Source organism: Harpia harpyja, chromosome 3 (assembly GCF_026419915.1).
Source record: "Harpia harpyja isolate bHarHar1 chromosome 3, bHarHar1 primary haplotype, whole genome shotgun sequence".
Classification (NCBI taxonomy): domain Eukaryota; kingdom Metazoa; phylum Chordata; class Aves; order Accipitriformes; family Accipitridae; genus Harpia; species Harpia harpyja.
In genome coordinates, this window is record NC_068942.1 from 33,545,387 (window position 1) to 33,570,274 (window position 24,888).

At 41.3% G+C, this 24,888-nt stretch overlaps 1 protein-coding gene across 2 annotated transcripts in view; it reads right to left on the reverse strand.

Moving 5' to 3' along the window:
- Window positions 1–417: 417 nt before the first annotated feature.
- The window catches only part of PAMR1 (peptidase domain containing associated with muscle regeneration 1), a 58,470-nt gene continuing 33,999 nt past the window's right edge, over window positions 418–24,888 (reverse strand). The window contains exons 7-12 of one of the 2 annotated variants that reach the window (XM_052781870.1): window positions 11,526–11,696; window positions 8,633–8,845; window positions 7,220–7,286; window positions 4,839–5,071; window positions 2,732–3,027; window positions 418–1,471 (exon numbers count right to left, since the gene is read on the reverse strand). In XM_052781870.1, the coding sequence (XP_052637830.1) occupies window positions 935–1,471; window positions 2,732–3,027; window positions 4,839–5,071; window positions 7,220–7,286; window positions 8,633–8,845; window positions 11,526–11,696 (1,517 nt within the window). In that variant the 3' untranslated portion in view covers window positions 418–934. The remainder of the gene's footprint in view (window positions 1,472–2,731; window positions 3,028–4,838; window positions 5,072–7,219; window positions 7,287–8,632; window positions 8,846–11,525; window positions 11,697–24,888) is intronic. The other variant, XM_052781871.1, reaches the window with a different exon arrangement.

Here is a 24,888-nt window from a genome sequence, read left to right on the forward strand (position 1 = left end):
CCTGAGGAGCTATAGAGGAGTTGTGTTGCCACAGAAGTACATGAACTGATAGAAACCAGAAGTTTTCCTGAGTTTTTCATAGATCTTTGAAATAATCCACATGGAAAAATGTTTTTAAAAGTATGTTTCAGGTTTTTGTCTGTTCAGAGTAAAAGGTGGGACAGAACTCCCCTGTGCATTTTATTGCAACGGTTCATGTACAACAATAGCAGCACTGGATGTACTAAGAAGAAAAAAATCTTGTTATTTATGCAGTAATTGAATTTTGTGCTAATTCTGCCTTTCAGTGTGCCTGAAGACTCCCAAGTGAGAGTCACATGCAAAACAGCCACACGCCCTTGTGGCGGTAGAGGGTCCCTAGAGTGTGACACAGATAAAGCAACAAGGAATCTAAATATAAAGTCAGACATGGGTATGTAGGTTAAAAAAACAAACCATGGTTTATTTAAATGTGTAAAGTACTTGGGAGGGAAAAAGATTACATTGTACTATGGCAATACAGACAGCACATAACCGTAACAAGCTCATCCATCATAATGAATTCAGGCTACTCCTCCCAGCCTCCTAGTCCACTTAGTCCCACAGATCTTTGGGAGAGGCTCGCTGTTGATATCTCTAGGGGACTCCACACTAGAGATTAATTTCAGTCAGAATTTGCTGTCCTGTTTGTGTATGTCAGACTCAGGAGCAGAGCGTCATCCTCCCACCAGGGAAGACGGGTGAAATATGGCAAAACTTTTCATGCACTAAGACCCTCTGTCATGGGTTAAGTTAGAGTAGCCTGATGGAACATGTGATCCTAGGACTAATTACCAGGCTGTCTGCTTTAACCTTATCCCAGACGTGGCTCTTCACTGGGATGAGAAGCCTAAAGCAGCAGAGACTGAGAGAGATATTATGATAGTTATAAAATGCCATTTCCAGACACAGCTTTTTATTTCAGGTTCTTCTCAATCCAATCTTTGAAGGGAAGAGCTTTGGTGTAGCCACTGTAGAGTTGTAGGCTGCAAGTTTTATCATAACCCCAACTCACTAATCCCATCAGGTGCCACCTTAGCTCAGGAGATGCTTTTCCTGGCAAAGTTATGGCTGCAATCCCACCAGTCTCAGCAGGGCAGATATTAGAAAAGGCTGTGTCATCTTGTTTGGCACAGAACATGCTGTCAGTGATGCTGACTTGTATCCCATTATCCTCATACTGTTGCTCACACAACAGTGAATCCACCATCCGAACAGCTCCCATGCGGATTGTGTCATTCTTGTATCCGGGATCTTTAATGTCAGCTAGTACCTTCCAGCCAGTTACCATTATTTTTAAATCCTCTGTGGATGAAGTCAAGTCATGAGAAGACGACAAGCAAATGGGTTGAACACGACTGCTGATTCTGGCTTTGTCCAAGAGTTTTATGATAGCTATGTCAGAATCAAGTAATATAGGGTCATAATTGGGATGCACTATGATGGCAGAAATCTGGGGAGGAAACAGAGTAGGAAGAATTGTAGAGTTAACATCAATGGCAAGTCAGCAGCAGCACTCTTTCCATACTACTATAATACATGTTAGTTTATTTTGCACACTTCTCCTCTACCCTCCGCTCCCAAACTGTTCTTTCACCATAGCGCTCACTCAAACGAGAAACACGCAGAGAGATCAAGCATCTTCTGACTTTTTTTTTTTTGGCTTGGGTTTCAGGACAGTTTTTATTGCATGAAACACTTCCTAATGAAAAGCAGTCAAGGACATTTTCAGCAAAATGGGGAGTTAATGTGCAATTCGAGTTTTTCCACTGTTTACTGAAAAGATTTTACCTGCCATGTCATCTTCAGCCTGTAGAATTTGAAATGGGGGAGGCTTTGAATTCAAATGTTATCTTCTTATTGACATTCAAGCACCTTCCCACCAAGAAAGGGATACTAGCAATACATTACATAATGTTGGGGCCAAACCTTTACTGCTAGTTACCTTGATGAAACACTACAGGAACAGATAGGATTCCTATAAGGGTATTGTAAAAAATAATGTATTTCCTTATACAAAAAGTCTGAGAAAGCTAGAATTAGAGAAAGAAACTAAAAAGGGGTGGGGTGGGGTGTCAAATTAAGTATGTTTTCTTGGATAAAATCCATTCATTAACTCACATAACCCCCCACTCCAGAAAAAGAGACACATGGCTAAAATTGCTGTATTTCTCCTCATTTTGACTTCAGACTTTCTAGTTCTACTTGAAAAAACCAAACCACTCTGGTGAGCCTGAGGTTCTGTTTTTGGAGCTGGAGTCAGACATAAACTTCTTCTGAGTTTAGAGCTGTACAGCCTTGGGGCTGAGATGTGAAATGCGCTCATGGCGTCAAACCAGGATCTAGAGCACAAGTGTTTCCCTCATAAATTATGCTAATCACTTTTGACAGTAGCTGGCATCTCCTCTACTTTTTTTCTGGCAATACCACTCAAGACATTATGGCTCATGGAACCTGAGCCATTTTCTTAGTGATCTGTGTTAGTGGGTGGACATATGAGTTGGACCGTGTCAGGTGAATTTAATGAACTACAGCATGTGCCCTCCTTGTGCTGTGACAGTTCTGTCAGTTGAGTCTCTAGCTATGCATTTCAAAGACCAATGTGTAAAACAATATATTGCTCAAAGGATATTGCTTTTTCTCCCCAAACAAGATGGATGTGATCAGCATCTGTCTGTGCTCATCATTTTCCACTCCCAGCAGACTTACTCACCCGCAGGTTCTGGATGGTCTTTTCATCCCTGTCATCGTCTCTGTAGAATTTCCCCAGAACCACCTTGAGCTCTGCTGTCTTGAGCACGATGGTCTTGCCCAGGTCAGTGACGCAGTGAGCTGCCACCACCACGGTGCGCTCGTTCACCAGGGCCCCGCTGCAGATAAGGATCCAGGCCCCTTTCCGGAGACTGTTCTCCTTCACCCCGTTGGCCATCCGATAGATTGCTGCTTGCCAGGGCCACCTGGTAGAGGTCACTGTCTTCTGAAGGGTGATGTTTTCGGCTTTTCCACAGACTGAGGAAACATGAATCAAGAATGAGGTAACGCCTTTTCCCACCAAAGAATCTGAATATCACTCTTGATTCCTGCTTAGGATGTGCCAAAAGAAACCAAACTGCAATGGTTAGCATGAGGGACAGCTTTCTAATTAACCTGAGTCTCCAACCTGCAAAATCGTAATGTAAGAGCACTTTATATAGCATTTAAAAAACGCCCCCTTTCTATTTTTCCATTATTATCTGAATTTCTGGCTGAAGTAGGAATGTGGATTTAGCACTTGGGCAGGTGAATTTTCATGACAACCTTATCAAGCTGCACTATAATGAGGTGAATGCATAAAGAAATGGAAGGAACACCCCTGATTCTTGCTTATAATAAAACACCGTAAAGCCAACAGTGCACTAAAACTCACCCTAGGCAGTCACAGAGTAATTGTGAGGTCCGCTCCTAGAACTGACCTTAGCACAGATGAGTTCATGCCTACGAGAACCGACTTGTCTTGCAACAAGAACCTTGAAGCAAATGCAACTAAATCAACAGCCATCGTGGGGAAAAGAAAAAGCTCTGCCCTGTTCTAGGACAATATTAGCCATGCTCAGACCTGGGGTAAAATCCGTATTAGGAAAGGTTTACTTCAGCTGAAAGAGTTACATCATGTGGTCACCTTTTTTAGTCTCTCTTAGGACTTCTTTTTTCCCGGGATGTAGTGTGTGCATGCCCATAGTGAAAAGGATTGAATGCAATACTTTTCAATACATGAGATGATCTCAAAGCAAAACCACAAACAAGAACTCTAAAAATTTGCTTGATGTTAGGAACTACTTTTGACGGTTTGCCTGATGTCAGTAGTGGGTTGTACCAAATCTTGTGATGTTCCTACCCTTACTTACTCTGTGCATGTCCTGGGTTTGGCTGGGATAGAGTTAATTTTCACAAGAAGCTGGGAGGGGGCACAGCCAGGACAGCTGACCCGAACTAGCCAAGGGGGTATTCCATACCATATGATGTCATGCTCAGTATAGAACTGGGGAGTTGGCCCGGGAAGGGGAGGAGGGATCTCGGCTCAGGAATGGGCTGAGCATTGGGTTCCAGGTGGTGAGCAATTGCATTATGCATCACTCGCTTTATATATTCTTTTAATAGTATTATTGTTATTCCTGTTTCTTCTCTCCTTGTCTTGTCCTATTAAACTGTCCTTATCTCAACCCATGAGGTCTTACTTTTTTCTTCCGATTCTCCCCATCATCCCACCAGGGCAGGGGGAGGAGTGAGCAAGTGGCCGCGTGGTGCTTAGGCACAGGCTGGGCTTAAACCATGACAGTGTACTAGCTCTGGATAAGATTTTGTCTGGACTTAGAGTTTGTGATGTGAACCCTTCCTTAACAGGGTATGTTAAAGGAAGAGCTTCTTTAAAATGCATACTCTGCATTCTATGGCTTAAACTTTGATGTTTTTGTCAGCTGTGTGCCAAAGTATAGAGATGAAAGAAAAATCATGTTTGCAGTAAATAATACAGGAAAACATGAAGTGATAGTAGGAAAACATTTTCAAATCAGGAGAGAAACTTACTACACTTTTTGCTCAATAAAAGAGTCGAAAAACTGATGGCAAATTACAGTGCTGAAAGCTTGATCCCTTTACCATCAACTGCACAAGTTCTACTGGCGGATAAAAAGAGCCATATATCCTCCAAGCTGCTCCTATCTCCCAGCTGGAAGCATAGGCAGCCTACACCGGTGGGACTCCCTAATTACCTAAGATGAATGCACATCCTGGTCCCCCATCCACCCAGAGATGTATGCATTTTTTTTCCCTTGGAGACTCACTTGGAATACACACAGGGGCTCTCCCACTCCATTTTCCTGTCTTCAGACAAGTCCTCCTGCTGCTGCCCAGGCGGCGGTAGAAAGGAGAAATGCACTCATACTGCAGCTGAGTGTGCAGATGCTGGTACCCTGGGGGCAGGTCTCCAAATGGCAGTGCTGGCTTCTTGGTTGGATAGATTTCAAGTTTTTGCTTGCTGAACGCAGATGAGTAAAGTTGATGCAAAGGTGTTTCCCTGTTTCAAGGCACAAAGAACACAAGGTAATAATAATAATATTATAAAAGCAATCATTACCATAGCTTTATCACCAGCTGTGTTAAGTATCATTTAAAAGCGTATGAAGTTTGCTTGTGAAAGAATAAGGCAAAAATATCATTTCAACATAGTTTAGCAATACTACCATTTATATCCCAACTATTTTATTTACATATATATGTACACATATATAAATACACATATGCTTATAAATTTTCTATTTGTGCCTCTTTTTTTTCATTTTACAGTTTCTGGATTGAAAGCAGTTGCCTCTGAATGTGGAACAATTTTTGCCATTCACAAAAGGACTGAGATACTACATTTTTAAATAAAGAAATTACACTGGAAGTTGGCATTGCCTTAATTAATTCTCACTAGAGAGGAGTTAGGTACATCTTTTCTCTAGTGAATATTTTAATAGGCAGTATTAGGAATCGATTCAGATTAAATTATGTTGATAAAGTTCCTTGATTTAGCAATTAACAGATAATTGCCTCACCACAGAGATTTCATAATTGCAATAATCACTAAGCTTCCATTTAGAAATTGTACTGACTAGCTGAAACATGGCACATAATTCAAAAAATAAATTTATGCACCAGCCTAGATATGGACCATAAGCTTGACTACAGTCATACTTAAATCTTCATCACTTAGAATGTGTCCCTTGCCCTAATGCTTAAAGGCACATATCTACAGAAAAAACTATTTACATCTGAAAAATTCAGCAGGAAATTAATTTCCCTTGAGATTTCTGGTACTGCCTGCATCCAGAAAAGCCTTAAGAATGTTTTTGCACATGGTAATTCCATTTTTGATCACAGACACAGACTGCCTCCATCATATAGAATCTGTGAGGCGATAAGTAACAGCACTCAAGGAAACTAAAGTTATTAAGAACAAGAGCAATGGCAAGTTTCTTGTATTTTGGAAGAAAGATGAGAGCTGCTGTGGTCATGCTTAGACTGCCAGGGTCCCATTCCCTACTCACATGTGACCTTGCAACAGTGCATAATCCACACTTTGCCTCACTATTAATCTATGAAATGGAGATCCTACTTCAAGGGATGAAAACAGTCCACGAACATGAGATGCCATCATGATGCTATGGAGGTGGGGGCATGTATGCACTCTCCCACAGCTGGTGTTAATATCTGAAACATTTAGCATAAAAACATCTGTGTTCAAAAGTGAACTGAGAAATTTAAGCAAGAAAAATCCCCTGATGGCTACTAAAGCCTCCTGATGGCTTCTCAGGGCCATCTCTACAATTATACGTCACAGAGCTGGAGAGTGGGAGAGTATTTGGGAAGTACGTGCTTGCCTTGTTTCTAAAGTCTTCTCTAGGCATCTGCTACTGGCCATTGCCAGAGACAGGATATGGCTTGAGCTGGACCTTTATTCTGACCTGGTATGGCTGTTCTTAAGACCAAAGATGAGGACAGTTCTTGCACTGCATCTAAAAATAAATGAATCGTGTACTGCAAAAAAAAAAAACTGAAATGAGAAATTACTACTTGGACAAAAATGAACCTGAACATTGCAGCATAACTAATTCAGATTGGGCTCATTTCAAGAAATCAGCAGAAGAGTAAACCCAGACAGGGTCTGATCTTTCATTCCTTCCTCCCCTCCTACTCTACTTCCTCCGCTCCCCCACGCCTACCCCCAACCCAACTTTATATTGATTGTGCTATATTGCTTTGGATGATGAAACTTAATGGGAGCAGATTACATTGCTATACCCCCTTCTCTCCTTGTGCTCTCCCCACTCATTTCTTAGTGCCACTAAGACGGCACATATTCATATTTTAAGACATATCATTAGCCCCGAGGAACTGTTCTCAGACTGTTCTCATAGCCTGTCACAAGCTTGCAAGCCTAATTCTGGCATCATCCAGTAGTTTGCACATTGCAAAATCCATGCATTTCTTCCTGGCTGCCTCCAGCAGCTTGCAAACCTGTGCTTAATCAGACCTCCCCTCCCAGCAGCTCTCATTGCTCGGTTATCAGTGGAGTTGTAGGAATGGCTGCTCAGGCAGGCTAAACACATAGCGTGGAAAGGAGAGGAGGGGAAAAGCAATCACATTTTTTCTTTAAACTGTAGTTGAGATATTGCATTCTCACCTTGACTGAACCTGCATTGGAAGCACTTTCTGTCTCACCAGGTCAGAGATCTTTGGCTCTCTGCAGGCTAGAAAAAATACAATGTTGCACAGTACTTTTCCACATTCACAGCTCAAGTGTTACGGTTCATAGACATTTCCACTCTTTCCTCTCCCTAGCTATAGTGGACTGGATTAAGAGGCAGTAAGTTACGTGCATTAAAATAAAGACAGGCTCTAAAACCTAAAGCCTTGGAAAAATACTTCCCCACAGATCACCAGATCTGCACCCATTGGAAGGAGCTGCAGAGTCTGATTCAAAGGAACACCTCAGAGTTACCTGAATATGCACAAAACAACAGAAAGGAGATGCAGGGTTTCTAATTTTGCACATTCAGTTTATTTACTTTAAGAGCAGGATAAAATATTCAGGTTTATCTGTTCAAATAAGTCTGCCAGGATCTCCTTTCTGCTGCACACAGTAGAAGAAAGGAATCTTGCAGGATGGATTTTATCTGTATGCCTCAGCACTTCTGTTCTGTGGGATTTAACAATATCTAGCTCTTTGTGATTACTGTATATGTTAACCTTTATGTCACTATCAAAGTTAACATCAGTAAAGATGCTTTCCACAAATGATTATCATCAATAAAGATGCTTTCCACAGATGATTACACGCTTCAGGGAGAGAGTATTTCCATCTAAAGTAACAGAATAAAGCATATTCCCCAGGGGCTAGACATATTTCCTTATATTATCATTACTTTAGTTAAAAAAAAATAATCCATTAAAATATGTGTCAAACAATTGCTTTGGGAAAATGAATTTGGCAGTTCCCCAGCCCAAATTCATTCATTCATTCAGGCTTTCAGACACTCTTAGAGTAGCTCTAGGTCAACAGCATAATTCCCTTTCTAGCGAAGTATTTAAAGATGTGTTTCAGTGTTTTGATGAATACAGATAGTTTAGGCATGTCCTCAAGCAGTTTTCTGAACCAAACCTTCAAGGCTGCAATCTACGGGCTTGGCCTTTTGCACTCATGACTGGTCCCATTGACTTAAAAGGATTGTGAGGGAAGAGCTGAGCCCTACGACAGCAACTCTGATAAGACAATTATTTCCTTCTATTTCAATTCCTTCCTGATCTTCTTTCATTTTGATCTTACGTGGGTTTGATCCTAGAATGAAGGTAATAAGGGTCTTAGGGAACATTCCTTTCCATGTTTAAAGATGGAAACATCTTCTGGAATCACTGGCATCTTCTCTGGCTGAGTTTAGCAGCCAGCAGAGCTGGCAAACTACCAATCTCAGTATCAGGTGTCACTCAGATGGTTTATTCTTAGCAAAAATGATTGGCGAGTGTAAATCATATAAAACAAAATCCAGTAAAACCATAGCAGCTTTTGTGAACTGTGGTAAAAAAGACTGTAAACTACCTTTTATGCAGATTGGCTGCTTCCCTGACCATTCTCCATCATCTTGGCAGGTCCTCTGTTCATTCCCACTAAGAACATACGAGTTGTTACAAAAGAAAGCAATGACTGTGCCATTTTTTGCATAGCGTCCATTCAAGAGCCCAGTGTCTTCTACTACTCTTCTGTAGCCATTGAGTGGGCCACCAGGATCTGAGCAGTTTTTTTCATCTAGAACTAATGATAGGGGGAAAAAAATAGTAACCATTTTATCAGGTTCACAACATTCTTTTCACCCATCAGATTGCTTGGTATTTCATTCAGATGTTACTACACAATCTACGCTTTATTAAAGATGCCTTTTCAAGACCTATCTGGGATCGCTGTCTTCAAAAAGATCAAATATTAAAGAAGAAATAATAATATACAGATGTCTTTATAATACACACTTTAGTCTTCACTGAAAAAGCAGGATTCTCAAATTGTTAGAAAGACCTTAAAACGTAACTGACAGTACTGAAAAAGAACCTTGATGTTACATGATGTTAATGTCCCATTAACATTGACAGGGCTACTTTAAGAGCATAAAAGGATGCACTTAACCTATTTGCAGGAAACAGGCCCTTGGCATTCTTTTCCCTTTTCTGTACTTTCAATACTTCACTGGACTTGGATAATAAAACTAGACTACTTAATTTTACTTTTATGTTTGGTTGCATTTTGGTTTCTTAGCACTGAGAGAGAGATCTCAATAATCCATGGAAATACAGGAACTGAAAAAGAACATATATATATATATATTTACTGATACTAAAAATTGAATATGGAAAGCTTACTCATGCTAGGTTCTGCCTATAAAACCTCTTTTACTTCCTCCTTCCCAATATTTTCCCCTTCTTTTTATGTGTTGTTGTGGGTTTTTCGCTCAATAAACTTAAATTTTTGGCCTAAATCTGGATGACAGTATTCCCTATCTGATGCTGATAAATGCTTTTCCCTATATTTTTCACTCCTCTGCTCTTTCTATTTAGCAACTGAAAAGGTACTTTCTTTTTTCCTTTGGATTTCATCTCAGTTTCCTTGTCAGGCTGACAGTAACACGCTATTCTGTTTAATTCCTCTGTTTGACGTCTCATTGCATGATAACCAGTGACCATCTAGTTTAGACAGCTAGTGTTGGTGCTGCTCTGCTTATGAAGGGCTGAGAAGACTGAGACATATCAATTAACAAGAAATGACCTCTTCATGTCATTGCTTCAGACTCAGCTGCTTGCTGAGCCTCACTTCACCAAAGCACCAACAAAGCACTTAAACATTTATTTAAATCCCTGTGAAATCAGCACAGTAACAGTGCATAGCTATGGCCCTGTCCTGTACCTATATCGTCATGTCAAGAGAGAGAGCCCAGCTCAGCAAAGCATGTAAGCACATAGCTAACTGTAACAGTACAAGTTCAATGAAGAGCATAGGCTCTTAACATTGAGGATGTAATTCAAGCTAAGCGTGTATTTCAGTGCTTTCTTTAACAACATTGGATTTTAGCAAATGCTGAAGGTTATATATGTACTTAAATACTTTTCCACATGAGTCATATTCAGTACACAAAGAGGACGCCTGAACTTCCTCTCAACCAGGAGAAAGGGAGAAGCAGAACCCTGTCTCCTTTTAATTTGGCTCTATTTTTCTTCTCTGTACCTCACAGGCTCTCTCACTTGTGAACCACAAGTGACTGATAACTTGATAGCAGATAAAGACTACAGGGAATCACCCACAGTATAATGCTTTATTTGTAAGTTGCTTTCTGCACTGATATCTAGCCTAGAGTCATCACCTAATGAGCAGAGTGCATGTTTCCAAATGTACCTAAGCTTGACCAAATAAGTCAACGAAGGCTTTCTCTTATTTCATCCTATGCCTATCAGTAACTTGAACAGTAATTCTCTTCTTCCCTAAGTGCAGGGTTGTGACTTTTTTGATGGATTAAAAACAAAGAGAAAACGCCTGGGAAAGAGAGACCCAAATTACACCACCTAGCACTTCAGTAACAGCCAAGTCTAGAGACAGATCTTTCGATAGATCTTTAGCCAGGGACATCATGCAGCAGGGACTTTAGCACAATCCTGGTATTACATTACTGCAACTGGAGATGTTCTTTCTAGATAGAAGAATGCCTATTGCTTGCTCTTTCAGATGAACTTATATATGGCTGTTTCACAACACTCCCCTCCCCCCCCAATTTACATCGTTTGCCACAACACACTTGTAAAAGCACTTTTCCAATTGACACAAATTATTTTGGAATATGGAAATAAAATTGTGCAATACAAAACAACTAAAGAAAAATCAAAAGTCTCTTTGGATGAGAAGAAGGGGCTTGGAATTTCACAGCTGAATCAATGTGAATGGTAGGCATGCCAACTTGCACAGCCAGAATGAATGGAAGTTTCTCTTCTATCAATTTTTCTCTAGGATGAGAAATCTGTTGAAATAAGAGTCTAGTCTTCATGCAGTAAGCCCCTCATCACCTCCACAGAGAGCACCAGACTGCTGCAGAGAATGTATCAGAGGTACATAGTAATGAAGTTGTTATTCATTGTTGCACAATGTCCCTCGCTTGGTTTTGGTCCTAGACATCTTCACTCTGTGTGTAAGAAGGATGTATGCCTAAAGTCTTTGAGGAAATTATTTTTCAGTCATTTGATGTTTCAGTCAGACCTTTATATAAGCAAGTCTTGCAGCCTTGGGCTCCAGCAGAGTAAAATAAGAATCCCTACTGCTTCTTAAAGACAGGAAGACAAAAGAACATCATGTTAAGCCACAGATCTACCAAATTTCAAGTGAGATTTGGATATTCTGGTTTCATGTGAATACATTGGCTGAAACATTTGATAAGAATCAAAACTTAAAGTGACCTTACCACATTCAGGATGATGTGTTGACCAAATCCCATCAAGCTGACAGTAGGCAACACGGCTGCCTTTTAAGCTGTAACCTGCGTTGCACTTGAAGTAAACCTGGGCCCCGTATTTAAAGTCATCTCCTTCCACAATACCATGAGCGGGAGCACCTGGAGTCCTACACATCACCACTGACAGTTCAGATATTTCAAAAAAATCCACTTTATTACAAAAACAGGACTGTGTTAGGATGATTCTTTATTTAGAACATTGAAAAACCAATTAAAATGGGCACAGGAGTCAAAATTACAAGACAGGTATATGCTGATCTTTAGAAAGTTGTTTAGACGTCAGTTCTACACACACATATATGCCACTTATCAAAACATATCTAGATCCATTCAGTTAATGGGTTTAGTCAGAAGTGTGAAGTGATAATGTGCGTAAGTGTTCGTATCATTAGGGCTCATATGCTCAAAGTAGTAGTACTTGAAGCACTTTCCATTTTAACAGGGGTTTTGAATGAACTACCATGCTTGGTCAAGAAAAACTTTAGATCCTTAAAAGTCTTATACTGAATTTCTTTCGAATTCTTCTTTCCATTTTTAAATAGTTTTTCAGATAACCTCACTGAAATATTAAAGCATTGTTATTTGTGTAGATCAAACATTATCATAATGACACTAAAAAGGAACCTTGATATTTACCAAACTGTGACATTTACCCTTTCCACAGGGTTTGCTCTATTGGGAAAATACTTACAGACAATGGTCTATTTAACTACTGCAAGTAGTAAATATTAGATTAAACATAGTAAGCAAGATTTCTCTGAGCGCATCAAACCAGCCATACCAAATCAGAACAAAGGTCCATCCAGCACAGAAACCTGTCTTCAACAGTGGTAAACAGTAGATTTGATGGAAGGAATATAAAAACAGAGCAAGCATATCGAATACTTTGCAGCAGCATTCAGCAATCTGGAGCTCAAGGACTACCTGAACTACAATGGTATTTTTGGTATAACATACCCTGGTGACTTTTTTTTTCATCATTAATTTGGCTGAGTATTTTCTAAACTCAGCTACATACTTTGCAATATCCTGTGGCAATAAGTTCTACAGACTGAGTGTTGCATGAAAAATACACTGCCTTCTTTGGTTTGGTTTCTAGCCTGCCATCTGATAATTTCATTTGATGCTCTACTTTCTCTGTTATGAGAGACAGAGAACAGCCATGCCCTATTCACCTTCTCCAAGTCACTTTTTAAGACCATTTTTCTGCATGTAGAAATTATATGTGTGTATTTCTGTATGTAGAAATTCAACAATGTAGGAAACACAGGTTTTAATATCCACAGTTATCCATGTCTCTGTGTGTCTCTGGCTTTGCCTGGCCATTCATTGTGGAAAACTGCCTAGGAAAGGATTCAGGGCAAGAGTTAGATACACGTTTGGGTTTTTAACCTGGGAGCTGTCGCTCTCCGCTGAATATAGATAGATGAACGCTGAAGGGATCATCCCTACTTTATGCTTTTAGAATTTGACTTTTTCTGTTTTGCTTCATAGCTAGTTGCTTACTAACCTACAGTCAAATTTTGATCCTTAGACTTCCAGAGGAAAAACTTTTCTAAGGCCTCAGCCCTGTAATCCTTACACAGAACACATGAATGCATCTATTTATATGGATTGTGGACCATTCAATTATTCACATAAGGAAGAAATTCTTGAGTAACAGTCCTAAAGCAGCAGCATTCACAAGAACAAGTCTCCACAGAAATTCCCCTCAATTTACGGATTACTACAAACATCAAACAATGAGTCGGCAGAATCACTTGTGCATTAGTAAGCACAAGTCTTGGAAAGAAAAACCTAACATTTAAGCATTAGAGAAGGGCCCAGACTCACTGCTTCAAATCAAAACACGTCCAGTTAGGGGAGTTCAGCATTTCCCCTAGGCTGCAAGTGTTCTGTATCACTGTCATCTTTAGCAAAAGAATAATGATAAAAATTCAACAAAATTCATTCCTAGCCCTTGACATTTCTCATGTGAAATATAGGCACACATACAAATACATGCATATATAGATGCATATGTGTATACACAAGCACATACATAAATGAAATGGAAATAGTGGGAGCACAGATTTTCTAGGTGTTTTAAATTCTCAGAACACTTGTCTTCCCAGTCATGACCTTTGTATTCACTCCCCCCATGTCTTTCTCTGAACAGCAATTCATTTCACTACATTTACATTTCACTCTTTCAATGTAAATTCACACTCAGCTTGTCAAATGAGAAAAGAAGATGGTTGATTAGAAACATCTGTGCACCACTCAGAGTTCTCCTTTTTATCATAAACACAGGTTTTCTGTTTTGCTTGTGGTCCAGTTCAGCTCTGCAGAACAAATATTTTGGTGCTTTTGTGTTCTAGGTCCACCCTGGAAAAAATGTCACCAAGCTACACTTACTTTTTTTTCCACAAACTGTTAAGTATTTGTTCTTGTTCACTCTCCTAAGTGATTAAGATATTTAGTTTCTAGCACTTTTGATTTGCTCTGGTTGCCAGACTTTCTTTAGATTCTCTGTGCCAGTGTGACCCAGATGCAACAACTCTGGTTTTATTTGTGATGTAAATTCAGTGTTTCATTCACAGATTCATTTAGTACTGGAACTATGGCCTAGAGTAGAGGATATGGAGGCAGCAGGTCATGAGATCTAATCATAGCTATAAAACTGTGGCCATGGGTAAGTTACTTCATCTGCTGTATCTAACAAATGAGAGCACCCCTTTCCTCGCAGGGATGTTATAAGCATTAGCTCATACCCACTTGTGTCACAGAGTCACTGTGGGGTTTCTCTGATGGCAAAACAGCTAAGTATTATTAACAGATGTGTCCCTTTTGCTACCCATGCCTTTATCTACTGGTTGTTTGTTCTCTTGTTACACAGGATCTTCCCTCATGGTCTGTCCCGTTCTTCAAACTTTGTCACTGGAGGCACAGCCACTCATTCTATTTTTTCTTTGGATCATTTTCTAAGTTCATTCTTTCTCTCTACAAATTAAATGTGGTTTTGAATCTTGAGATGTTCCCTGCATCTCAGTACCACAGCTGAGCTCTCTGTTTTCAGCTATATTATCTAGCCTGAGAGTCACATACAGTTACTCCAGTACCTGCCTCTACTGCTTTGGTTTGAGCTCTACAGCTTTTTTTCCCTCTTCAGTTTAACTTGCCTTTTATCCCTTTCGCTTAATATGTTTCATGCAGCTCTTCTGCACCTTTTCCCTTTATTTGTGAACACTTCAGGCAATGGAGTTTTGAACAGTTATTGTGACGGAAATCCTAGCCCCTGTGTGCTTCATCCGATTCTCTCTTATCTTTTTTGTGGAAAGCTTCCCATCAAGAGTGCGAATTTGACTTCTTACATCTCTCAGAATGTGCACTATATTCCATTGAATTTTAGGACAGCCTCCTTTGTTTGAAATACTGAAGTCTTTCAACATTCTCTCCTGGTGTAAGACTATATCCAACTCTCCAACAGATGTTTCTCAGAAGTCAAAAATAAAGGAAAAGAACATTTTGTAAATGTCATTCATACCTAGCTCTGCCCTTACCCTCTGGATACACACACTAGCCATAAAATCCAACCACTGAGCTGACCCAATTCTCTTCAGTTTCTAAGCTCTCTAAGATATTTGATATGATTTCAGATTCCCTTGCCTAGGCAGGATGGGCCTGATCCTGCCATCTACTGAGTATTTCTGAATATCAGTCCTTCTTCTCTGCGTGGTCCAGCTTTCACAGTCATGCGGGCTGGATCCCCTCACAGCCCTCAACCACCCACAGCCGTGCCCATCCCACCTTGTATCCATTCCCAGCTAGACCTGTGCCTGGTCTAGCCTGACCGCTCCAGCAGAGACGGGTCTGTGAGCTGTTTGGACAGCACTTCCTTGGGAAGCACATGGTGGGCTGGTCAGGAGCACTCCATGGGCTTGAACTGTTCCTAGGCCACTAGTTAGACTGCTCTGCTCCACGTGAAATAAATGATTCCCACTGCCCTGTGACTCTGGCTTCCTACCTTTAAGGTGTCTTAGGCATGTGTCATCTGTGCTGTGTTTGGCTATAGCATTACTTGTCCATAGCAAAATGAGAGAGGAAGGAGTAGGAAAATCTGTCTTGATAACCCATGGGAGGACTTTCTCACTGACACAGCAGTGGTTAAAGAAAGAACTGGCATCCATAGTCTTACCCGACTTAAAGGCCTTATCGACATTTCCCCAGTGTTAGTGAAATGCCCTCTGAATAGAAGTCACTGCCCAGCTTTTCACAGTATTAATACCTTACTTTTTCTCTCATTGCACTTTGCAAAGCAGACAGAGGAAGAAGCAAAAGACAAGGTAGAGAGCTTCAGACAGAATTATCTGTGAAATGTACCATGAAGTCAGCAATACTGACCCCAAACTCTAAGGTTCGAGACAACCCTGCCAAAATGGGACTAAAAGTGTCAGGATTTCAGGTTGCAGTGCTTGGTCTCTGCACCTTTCTCTCCACAAACAGAAGACCAAAGCCACCAGGAACCCAGAAAATCGACTAGGTGGCTGCAAAATTCAACTATGAGATGGTAATGGACTGCCAAATATGAAAGACATTCATTCAAGGTCTGCCAAAAACGTCTGAGCAACCCAGAGACTCCATGAGGGTCAGGCTGATCCCATTCTTCATGCCATGTGTCATCACACCTATAAAGATTCTGGTGAATTTATATCTAGAAAAAAATAGGAAAACTGTAGAGATTTCAGGGAAAGGTGAAACTAATGTTAGGGAAATATAATCTTGAGAGTGACTAAGAGCTAAGAATGAGTACCCTGGTCACACAAAAGCTAAAAACTACAATAATCTAAAAACTAAAACCAGAAAGGATACAGTAAAACATTTAAAGGAAGATAAAGAGCTATATACAGGCAGGATAAAATTAAGAACAGGAGAATTCTTACTCAAGAAAAATTCTAGAAAAGTCTCTATGACAAATGTTTGAAAGGCATAGTAGGATGTAAGTGGAAATCATATGAGTCTCATCATTTGAAAATTGAAACTCCATCTAAAAAATAAACTAGAACAGACTTTGGGGAGAATAGGGAGGCACTAGCAAGCCCATTATGAGCTGAGAGATTTTTTTTGTTTTAATTTTTCCATATTTTGCTACACAATGTTGTTCCTGGGAAGTTCCACAACTAATCTATACAGGTAACCCTTGTCACTTTAGGGTCTGAGGTGAGTTTTGGCCTGATACAGCTCTGTACAGTTTATAAGAAAGCAAAGTAGGAAGGTATAAGACAAGGTAGCTACAGGCACCTCTGGCAGAAATGCTCAATTGTGACAGCCCAGTTGTTAAAGAGAGAAAACCTGAGCTGCCTCAATGTCTATATAACAAACTCACACATTCCCAGTAAAACTTATTACCCTTCTTGCCTCTTACTTTGGCATCTTGGAAAAGAGAAAATAATTTTTCTGTCCCATATGAAACATTAAAATGGCTCCACATTTCACAGACAACTTTCTGCAATCTGAGAAACTAGAGGAGCAGTAAGTTCCTGAATTTTTAAGTAAAATGTTCCATTATTAATAATAGCAGTGCAAATTCCTCTCCCTTTTAAATTATATGTGAGACATTCCTCAGATCTGAATTATCTGCCATTTAGAAATAGTTTTCATGCTCATTTTATCACCAGTGAGATAAATTAGATGATCTCTTGAGCTACACTTTTCTCTCTTCAATGTCCTTCAAATCCTGCCTGATGGAATTAATAATTTGTTTTTGTCCCAGGGTCCCTTCATTAAATGAACACCATTTTTTTCTGCTGGCTTCCTCTCACCCACTTGCTTGTTAAATAATACATACCTCCTCACACATATCATACATTATCTCTAAATTCTGCACAACCTTTCAATAATATATTGCATGCCTGAAATAAATCTCATTTCTCATTGCTGTTACTAATAAAAGGCTTACATTTCCATTTTCATCCCCCCCCTGAAATATTAGGTGCAAGAGCTTGTAATTGTATAGAGTTTTGTTCTTAATTTGCTTACAGAATTTTTTAATACTGCTACTGCTAAAGAAATTTACCTTGTTGCATATCCCCAAGTCAGAGTTTGGCTTTCAGGCTGACCAGTGCTAATGTATATAGCACATTTTGACTCTCTAGTAGTGGCTCTGAGGAACATTTTTCTATGTACTTGTAATATTGCTTTTGCATAAGGTGTGCTGGCATGCTCAGTGGAGGCCAAACACTGAAAATGGCCACAGAAACTGCACTTGGTAACAAGTAGGGGAGTAGAGCAGCTTTTGCTGTTATAAATCCTAGCATATATCTTCTGCAGCAAGAACGAGCTATGGACTTGCCTTGGGACCCCCGGTGCCACCATCCTAGCCAAACCAGTCTAATGACTGTCAGAGAAAGCCTGATAGAGGCTGAAACTGAAGAAATTTAAATAACTATCATCAGAAAGAGGACATTTTCTCAGGAGAAAGCCTAAATGACACTTTTTTCTTCAGTGAATGCTATCATGACCCAGCACGCTGCTAAAAGCCACAGCAGCCCCTGAGCCAGAGAAATGCTGCGCCGGGAACCTCAACATCAGGATTTCGGATCCTGAGCTTTGGGATTTCCTGGCTCCACGAAAGTGGCTGGCAAGTGTTCTGGAGCCAGAGAAGCTGGAAGGCCCAGAAATCACAGCTCCAAGATGCTGTTGCTGGAGGAAGCATAACATGCAGAGTATGTGGAAGTGACGTTTTTTTTTTCTCTCTGATTAAGAAAATAATAATTAAAAAAAATTCCAGCAGAAAATATAAATTTTTTTGAAAATTTACTGCTGTGAAACCATTCTAACAGAAAACTCCCAGCCAGCTCTACCTACATGCATTTCATGCAGCTCACTGATTTTTGCAGGCACTGACTGTGGCCAAGCCTACTAAAGTCAATAGTGGTAAATCCCATTAGGTTCAACTTTTGGCCTGCAAGTCTCTGATTTGATCAAATTCTTTTTCTTGGCTTAACTTTTGTTTTGAGGGCAAGTCTGATTACATGACTACCTGAGTATCATTATATAACAATTCTTAAAGCTTATAATCTCTGTATTTGCAAAGTTTTTTTTATAAAATTGGTGTCTGTCTGCATTTTACTGCTGGGGAAGCTATAGCACGGAGATATCAAGTGATTTACCTGAAGGCAAACAGTGAGTGACTGGCAGAGCTAGGAATAGTCCTGTCATCTCCTGATATTCTTACTACTTTTACATTTAACCTGACCCAGCTTTGTGCAGAAATCAGCATTAAATAATTATACCATTATGTAATCCACACATTATTCTTAGCAGCAGTGATTTGTACAAAGGTGATGGAGCCATATGGGAGCAGATAGTTCAGTGTGCCTGAACAGAAATCACAGAAGTTAAGGAGGGAACTAGCCATGAACAGCTTAGCAGTTACTGCTGGGTATTGTGATGCCCTTTGCAAAGCCCCATGAGTAAAGAGCTTTTCTGAATTCAGACTTACAGAATTTGTTGTCTTCACTCATAACAGAGCTTATTTCTTTATCTTGGCCCATGAGCTCTGTCAGTCCATGTAAATCTCTGATACCATTTATTCCTACTTATCCCTTCTCTCCCCAGTGTGCATCCACAAGGTGAGGACACCCCAGGTTCTCACAGGGTTTGCTCGCAGAAAAGAACGGATGTGGGGGAGAATTCAGATGGCTCTCCTGAGACATCATCCTTCTGCAGCTTGGCATAGCAGCCCAGAGATGGTTAATGCCTAACACATAAGCCCACGGAGACTAACTTTAGCCAAAAGCATAAGGACATTGGCTGTCAAAATGCTTTTGGAATGGCTGTGTCCTCGAGGAGGGAATGAGGTGAGGGATCTCTGGAGGTTGTGGCTCAGAGTGCTCAGGAGAACTGCTTTTTTATTCCTTTTCATAAGCAGTGAGTAGGACGTTCAAGCAAGCATATGAGTTTGGCAATGGATTTGATGAAATAGCCCACCAGCATCAGAAGGCATCAGGCCACCCTGCCATCCTGAGGCAGGTGGCTCTGCACTCTCCCCTGCGCAGGGCTGCCAGACCTTGATGTAACAGGTCACACACACTGTGAGGCAGGAGTCCTGACTCCAGACTTATGCTTTAGGAGTCCCAGCGTTCTTGTCTGGCTCCTGTCTGCCTTCAAGGTTCTCTGTATGCTGGGATCATGGGCACAACATAAGTCTGCTGTTAGCAAGAATGAATTCATGAGGTCCTGCAGCCTCATAGAAGCAAGCTGCATAAGTTGTGGTGGGAATGTCTTTCTCTCTGTGACACTGCTGACACTCTCTCTGAGCCTGCAATCATTTCAGCACAGGCTTTGCTTCTACAAGGAGCTCAATTCACAGTGATGGTACTTACACTCAGGAAACAGCCTGGCATCTTCTGATGCTGCTCTCAAGATCAACTCTGAGCTCAAGCTCTCCTGAATAAATGGTAGCAAACACTGCAGGATCCACCATAAGGATGTTAACCTTCTTGCCACCACCTCCCTGAACCTCCCACCTCTCCTGCACTGGAGAGCGCTGCTGACTGGAAAGCCACACACTGAGAAGCAGCACAGCTGTTCTCCTTCAGACCCTGGCAAGAGCTGGATGTGAATGAGAGCCAGAGAGGCTCGATGGCATTAGCTTTGCTATGTGATCATCATTCTTCCCCACAGCAGGAACAGACTGCTGGGAGCTGAACCACTTTGGAGGACAGGTAGTCTTGGTCAGGACTTCCTGAAGAAAATGCTTTCCGGGGGTGGTGTGTGTTTACACGGGCCATGTCTGAAGGGGGCTGGTGATGTCTAGCATGCTTGCCTGTCTTCTTTGTTGCCCCTCAGAACTTTTACTTTTTGGAGCTGACAGGCTCTGCATTGAGGTGAAAAAAGAGTGTGGTTGCAAATTTTACAACCAGAAATTAGAAGGGGGTGAACAAGGAAAAGCCAAGAGTGCTAGGGATTGGGTTGAAAGTTATTTTTTTTAAAGCAAGACTCTCAAAGCAGAGAACAAATACATGCAAACACTGCAGCAGATTCTGTACAGGAAAGGGCAAGGAAACCGCTGTGATAAAAAGGTGGTCACAGTGATGACAGTGTTTTCTGGAACAAGGAGGCTCTTGGACCTTGAAGAACAAGAAATGCTCTGAACAGCTACAGCCACACACCCAAGCAGTGCTGCTCTGCTTGATCATGCCTGTCACCACAGACTCAGCAATGAGTGGGTGAGGCTTTAGGCGGGGGTCTCAGAGGGACCTCCAACCTCTATGTTATCACAGGCACTTCTAGCTGGCAAGGCTAAGATACTAACAGCCAGCTCCACAAAGGTGCCCATGTCATGGTGATTTCAGTAGCTAAAAGAGCAAATAGCTGCCTAAATGTCACTTAGGCACTCACTTTCAGTATCAAATACAAGTCCTGGAGGGGTAACAAGGATTATTCCCCAAAAGTGCCCCCTCCCCCCCCTTCATTGCAGTAGCTTTCATTCAGGCTACTAGCAAGGGAGGATTTTGGATAAACTATTTCTGCCCTCACTCACTTGTGTTTCAACAGAGAGGAAACTCTCCACCCTCCTTTGTGCCTCTCGTGATGCCCCAAGACACATTCTCTCAGCTCCATGCCCAGCTCCAGCCAACCTCAGGCAGAAATGCTGGGACAGACAATTCACCACGAAGATTTTTAGCCTTAATTTATCCCCCATGAAAGAGTCCTGGAAGTTCAAATCTCCTCTCATTGTTGCATTTTGCCAGTCCTCATATTAATCCTGGAAATGTTAAAGGAAATCATAACAAAAGCAGCTGATCGATCAGCCAACCCCAAGTAGCAGAGATAGTAGACTTCCAGTCCTGTTCTCTGGGCCTCTTTGCTTTTGCAGTGGTTCCACCAGCTAGGAATAATTACACAAAACTATGACATAATCCCTACTGAAATCCAAATCTTTTCATTCCCTTCCAGCCAATTGGAACTCACCCCTGATGTTTTCCAGCTCCCTGCTTCTGTGAATGAGACTGTATCCATGTGAAAATATGCTTGGATCACCCACTGTGATTTATTCATCTGGAGGCAATTTGGAGGTTGTTGCTTACAATTAGCCACTTGATCTTTATCAGCATTGTTCTTAGCCCTTAGAAAGCTGTGTCTCTGGATACAACCTTTCTGGTACTTGGATGGCCTATTTAATTACACAACTGGACCTGTTTGTGCATGGGATACTGGAGTGAGTGAAATCCTAATGATCCTCAACATTCACTTTCTCAATCAGTGGCAAGAACTAATATTTAGAATAAGTTCCCCAGTGTGTCCCTTGGAAAACATCACAATATCACACTGCAGAGGAGAGCACTATCTGCTCAGGGGGAAGATTGTAGGGCAACAGAGAAACTGATATGCTCATTATTATACCAAATTATGAAGGAGAGTAAATCATCTTGAGGTGTTTAATTTTGGAGATGTCAGCTTTCCAGCTAAACAGGGACAAGCCCAAGCAATGCTGGATGAGAAAGACAGTCTAAAGAAATGCATATTGCTTTGAAACAATGTTTGTGAATGTGCATTAACTGTAACAGGAAAACACCATTTAATGATACAGATTCACCCTAGCACAGCTGACAGAATAGTTTATTCAGCCTTTTGCAGGGATCTGAGCTGGATTTCAGACAGAAGGGAAGATCTGGCATTGCCTGTTTAAGAAAAAGAGAGAGAAATTACCAAGTGTTGAGATGAGAGTGTTGGGAAAAAGAAAATGAAGGGAACTAAAAAGCAGGAGAGTACTAAGGAAGTAGCAGGGCAATTTGGTTGGCTGTGAAATGCAGTTCCTGAGTTCTTGAAGAAACCAAAGAGGAGTATGGGAGCCATAAGAAAAAGCAAGTGCAGGGATACTGCCTGGTTGTTTGTGTCCTCATTCCTATCGCCTGGGGCCATTCTGCCTTGGCAGTGTTTTGTATCAGCTGCAAACAGCCTGCAAGACAGTGAAATCATGCCCATGAGTGCAACAAAGGGAAGTGTGTAAGGTAGCTTGCCTCAGAGATGCTTGTAAAATCCTCAAGGAGGAATGAAGCCTTTGAATGAACTTTGCAGGGGAAAAGAATGAAACCGTCAGCATTTAAGAATACTGGTTATTACAGCAAACTTTCAAAGTAGCTTTAAGGTTACCCCAAAGCACTGCAAGAACATGCAGTCTGTATGCTTGCACCCAAGAAGCTACGAACAGTGTATCAGTAGTCTTCAGAGAGGACAAGGAGTGGTATAGAGGCAGTGACCCCAAATCTACAAGCTACTCCGGGCCCTTCTCATTTTTCTAGCTCCAAAGAAATCAAAAGATACATCTCCCACCCCCCTGGCTAGGAGGCAGAAAACATCTCCATCAATAACTTACAACTGTATACCAGCCCCCTGTCGTCTGTGACCTTTGCAAAAGGTGGGGGTGAGCCTAAAGTGTGCCAGTGGAGCAGACTATTTTTTTGGCCTGCATGCAGTTATTCTGTGCTGAAGTGCTGATTTATGCCATACATTAGAGCAGATCTGTCAGGAAGACTTAGTCTCCTAAGTGATTCAGTGATGAAATGACAGGTAAAAGTATCTTTGTCCCATCCAAGAGTACCTGGAATGTAGATTGGTCCAACCTGTCCTCCTGCAATACTGATTCATCCTTCTACATGGCAAGTCATACCAGGGAGACTGCTGTGGATGGTTTTATCTCTAAGGCATGTTAGCAGACTGAGGAAAAAGCTCGGGATCGTTTTGGAGTGGGGCAAGTGGAGATTCCCTATGAATCCATTTAATGTGGTTTAGAAATACACCTCTTTTCCTATGGCAAGCCTATCCTTGGATGGATTACGTTAACAAAGAGACAATTTCTGATATATTTAGATGATAGCAATGTCTGGGGCTATGCTCTGGGCAGAATACTATGGGGTTTTACCAGACACATTTCACTTTCTGAAAAACTAAAAAAACTGTCTAGTTAATAGACACTGAGAAAATAACAAAGGGACAAGAGGAGTTGTCAATAAAGCAGACAGATGTCCTGTCTCTTTCAGCCTTGCTGTCAGCTACATTTACTCACTGGAGTTTCAAAACACTATAAAAATATTATGAGATCAAACACTGCTAAATGGTATGAGCAACTTCCTCCCAGAGACTGCATGACTTGCCCAATCCAACAGTCGTATTGACAGAGCTGAAGGAAAGAGCAGTCCTAGGGACCAGTTCTCTGCAGGCTGATTCACAAGCAGCAATTGTTTGGTGATTGATTCAGATGTTTGTAGCAATTTCCATCCTCAGCCATCAACCTCATTTTTCTCTTAGGTGTTTCTGTCCTCCTATGGGTGCTTCTTGGCTGTTTGTGTAACAGGAGCTGAACAGCTTTAGTTTATCACTCGGTGAATTAAGACAACCCAAAATTGATTTTAGGTTACCTTAAAGCACCAGACATAATGTTTGGTGGTTTGGCAGTTGCTGTGTGAACAGTTCCAGCATCCTTCTAACCAAGGGAGAAACCTCCAGGAAACACACTTGAAGTGAAAACTGGGAGCAGAAATTGCTACCTCCATCTCAAGACAAGCCCTTCAAAATCACACGCTAGGCACTAAACAATACACACCTTGCCCTCGTAAACACATGATTCTCCTGGAAAGGAGTACACTGTGGAGCAGTAAGGGGGAGCAAGGATAACATCCTAGCAAACATCTAGCCAGCATCACAATGTTCTTCTGACCAGCTCAGGGGAACAAAAGAGGGCATTATACCACCAGAACTGCACTCTGAAGGTGACTTATTAAAAACCTCTCTGAGGACTGCAGTACTATTATCTTACCTGGCTTTGCAGAGAAATGTGGGTCAATGAAGCATCCCGTATGACTGCACTGGCCATGTCTTCACTGCAGGATTATCTCACCCTGTCTGAACTAACTGTCCTTCTGAACAGTCTTGCCCATAAAGAGCAGTTTAACCAAGTAATAGTGCTCAAGGCACAAGTAGCGATACTATGTTGCCTCTCAGAGGGAGTCCCAAGAAGGTTCTGGAGAACAAGCCACCTCTGAGAGCTTCCTGCCTGTGTTCACACTACAGGGTTGCTGTATCACAGGCTAAAGGATGGTGCTGGATTAAGCTTTAGCCTGTAACCTCTAATGGGTCTGCAAAACCTGAGAACTGCCACATTCCAGTTAAAGGTTTTTGCTAGTGTGTGGGTCTCAAGGCAGGTGATTGCCTGCCTTGGCAGGCAGATTGGATTGTGATAGTGAAAAAAGGCCACTAGCCTTTACTCCTTAGCAGCTCCAGGTATATATGTGCTTTGGCAGCAGCAGGAGTTGGGTTCTTACTTCCC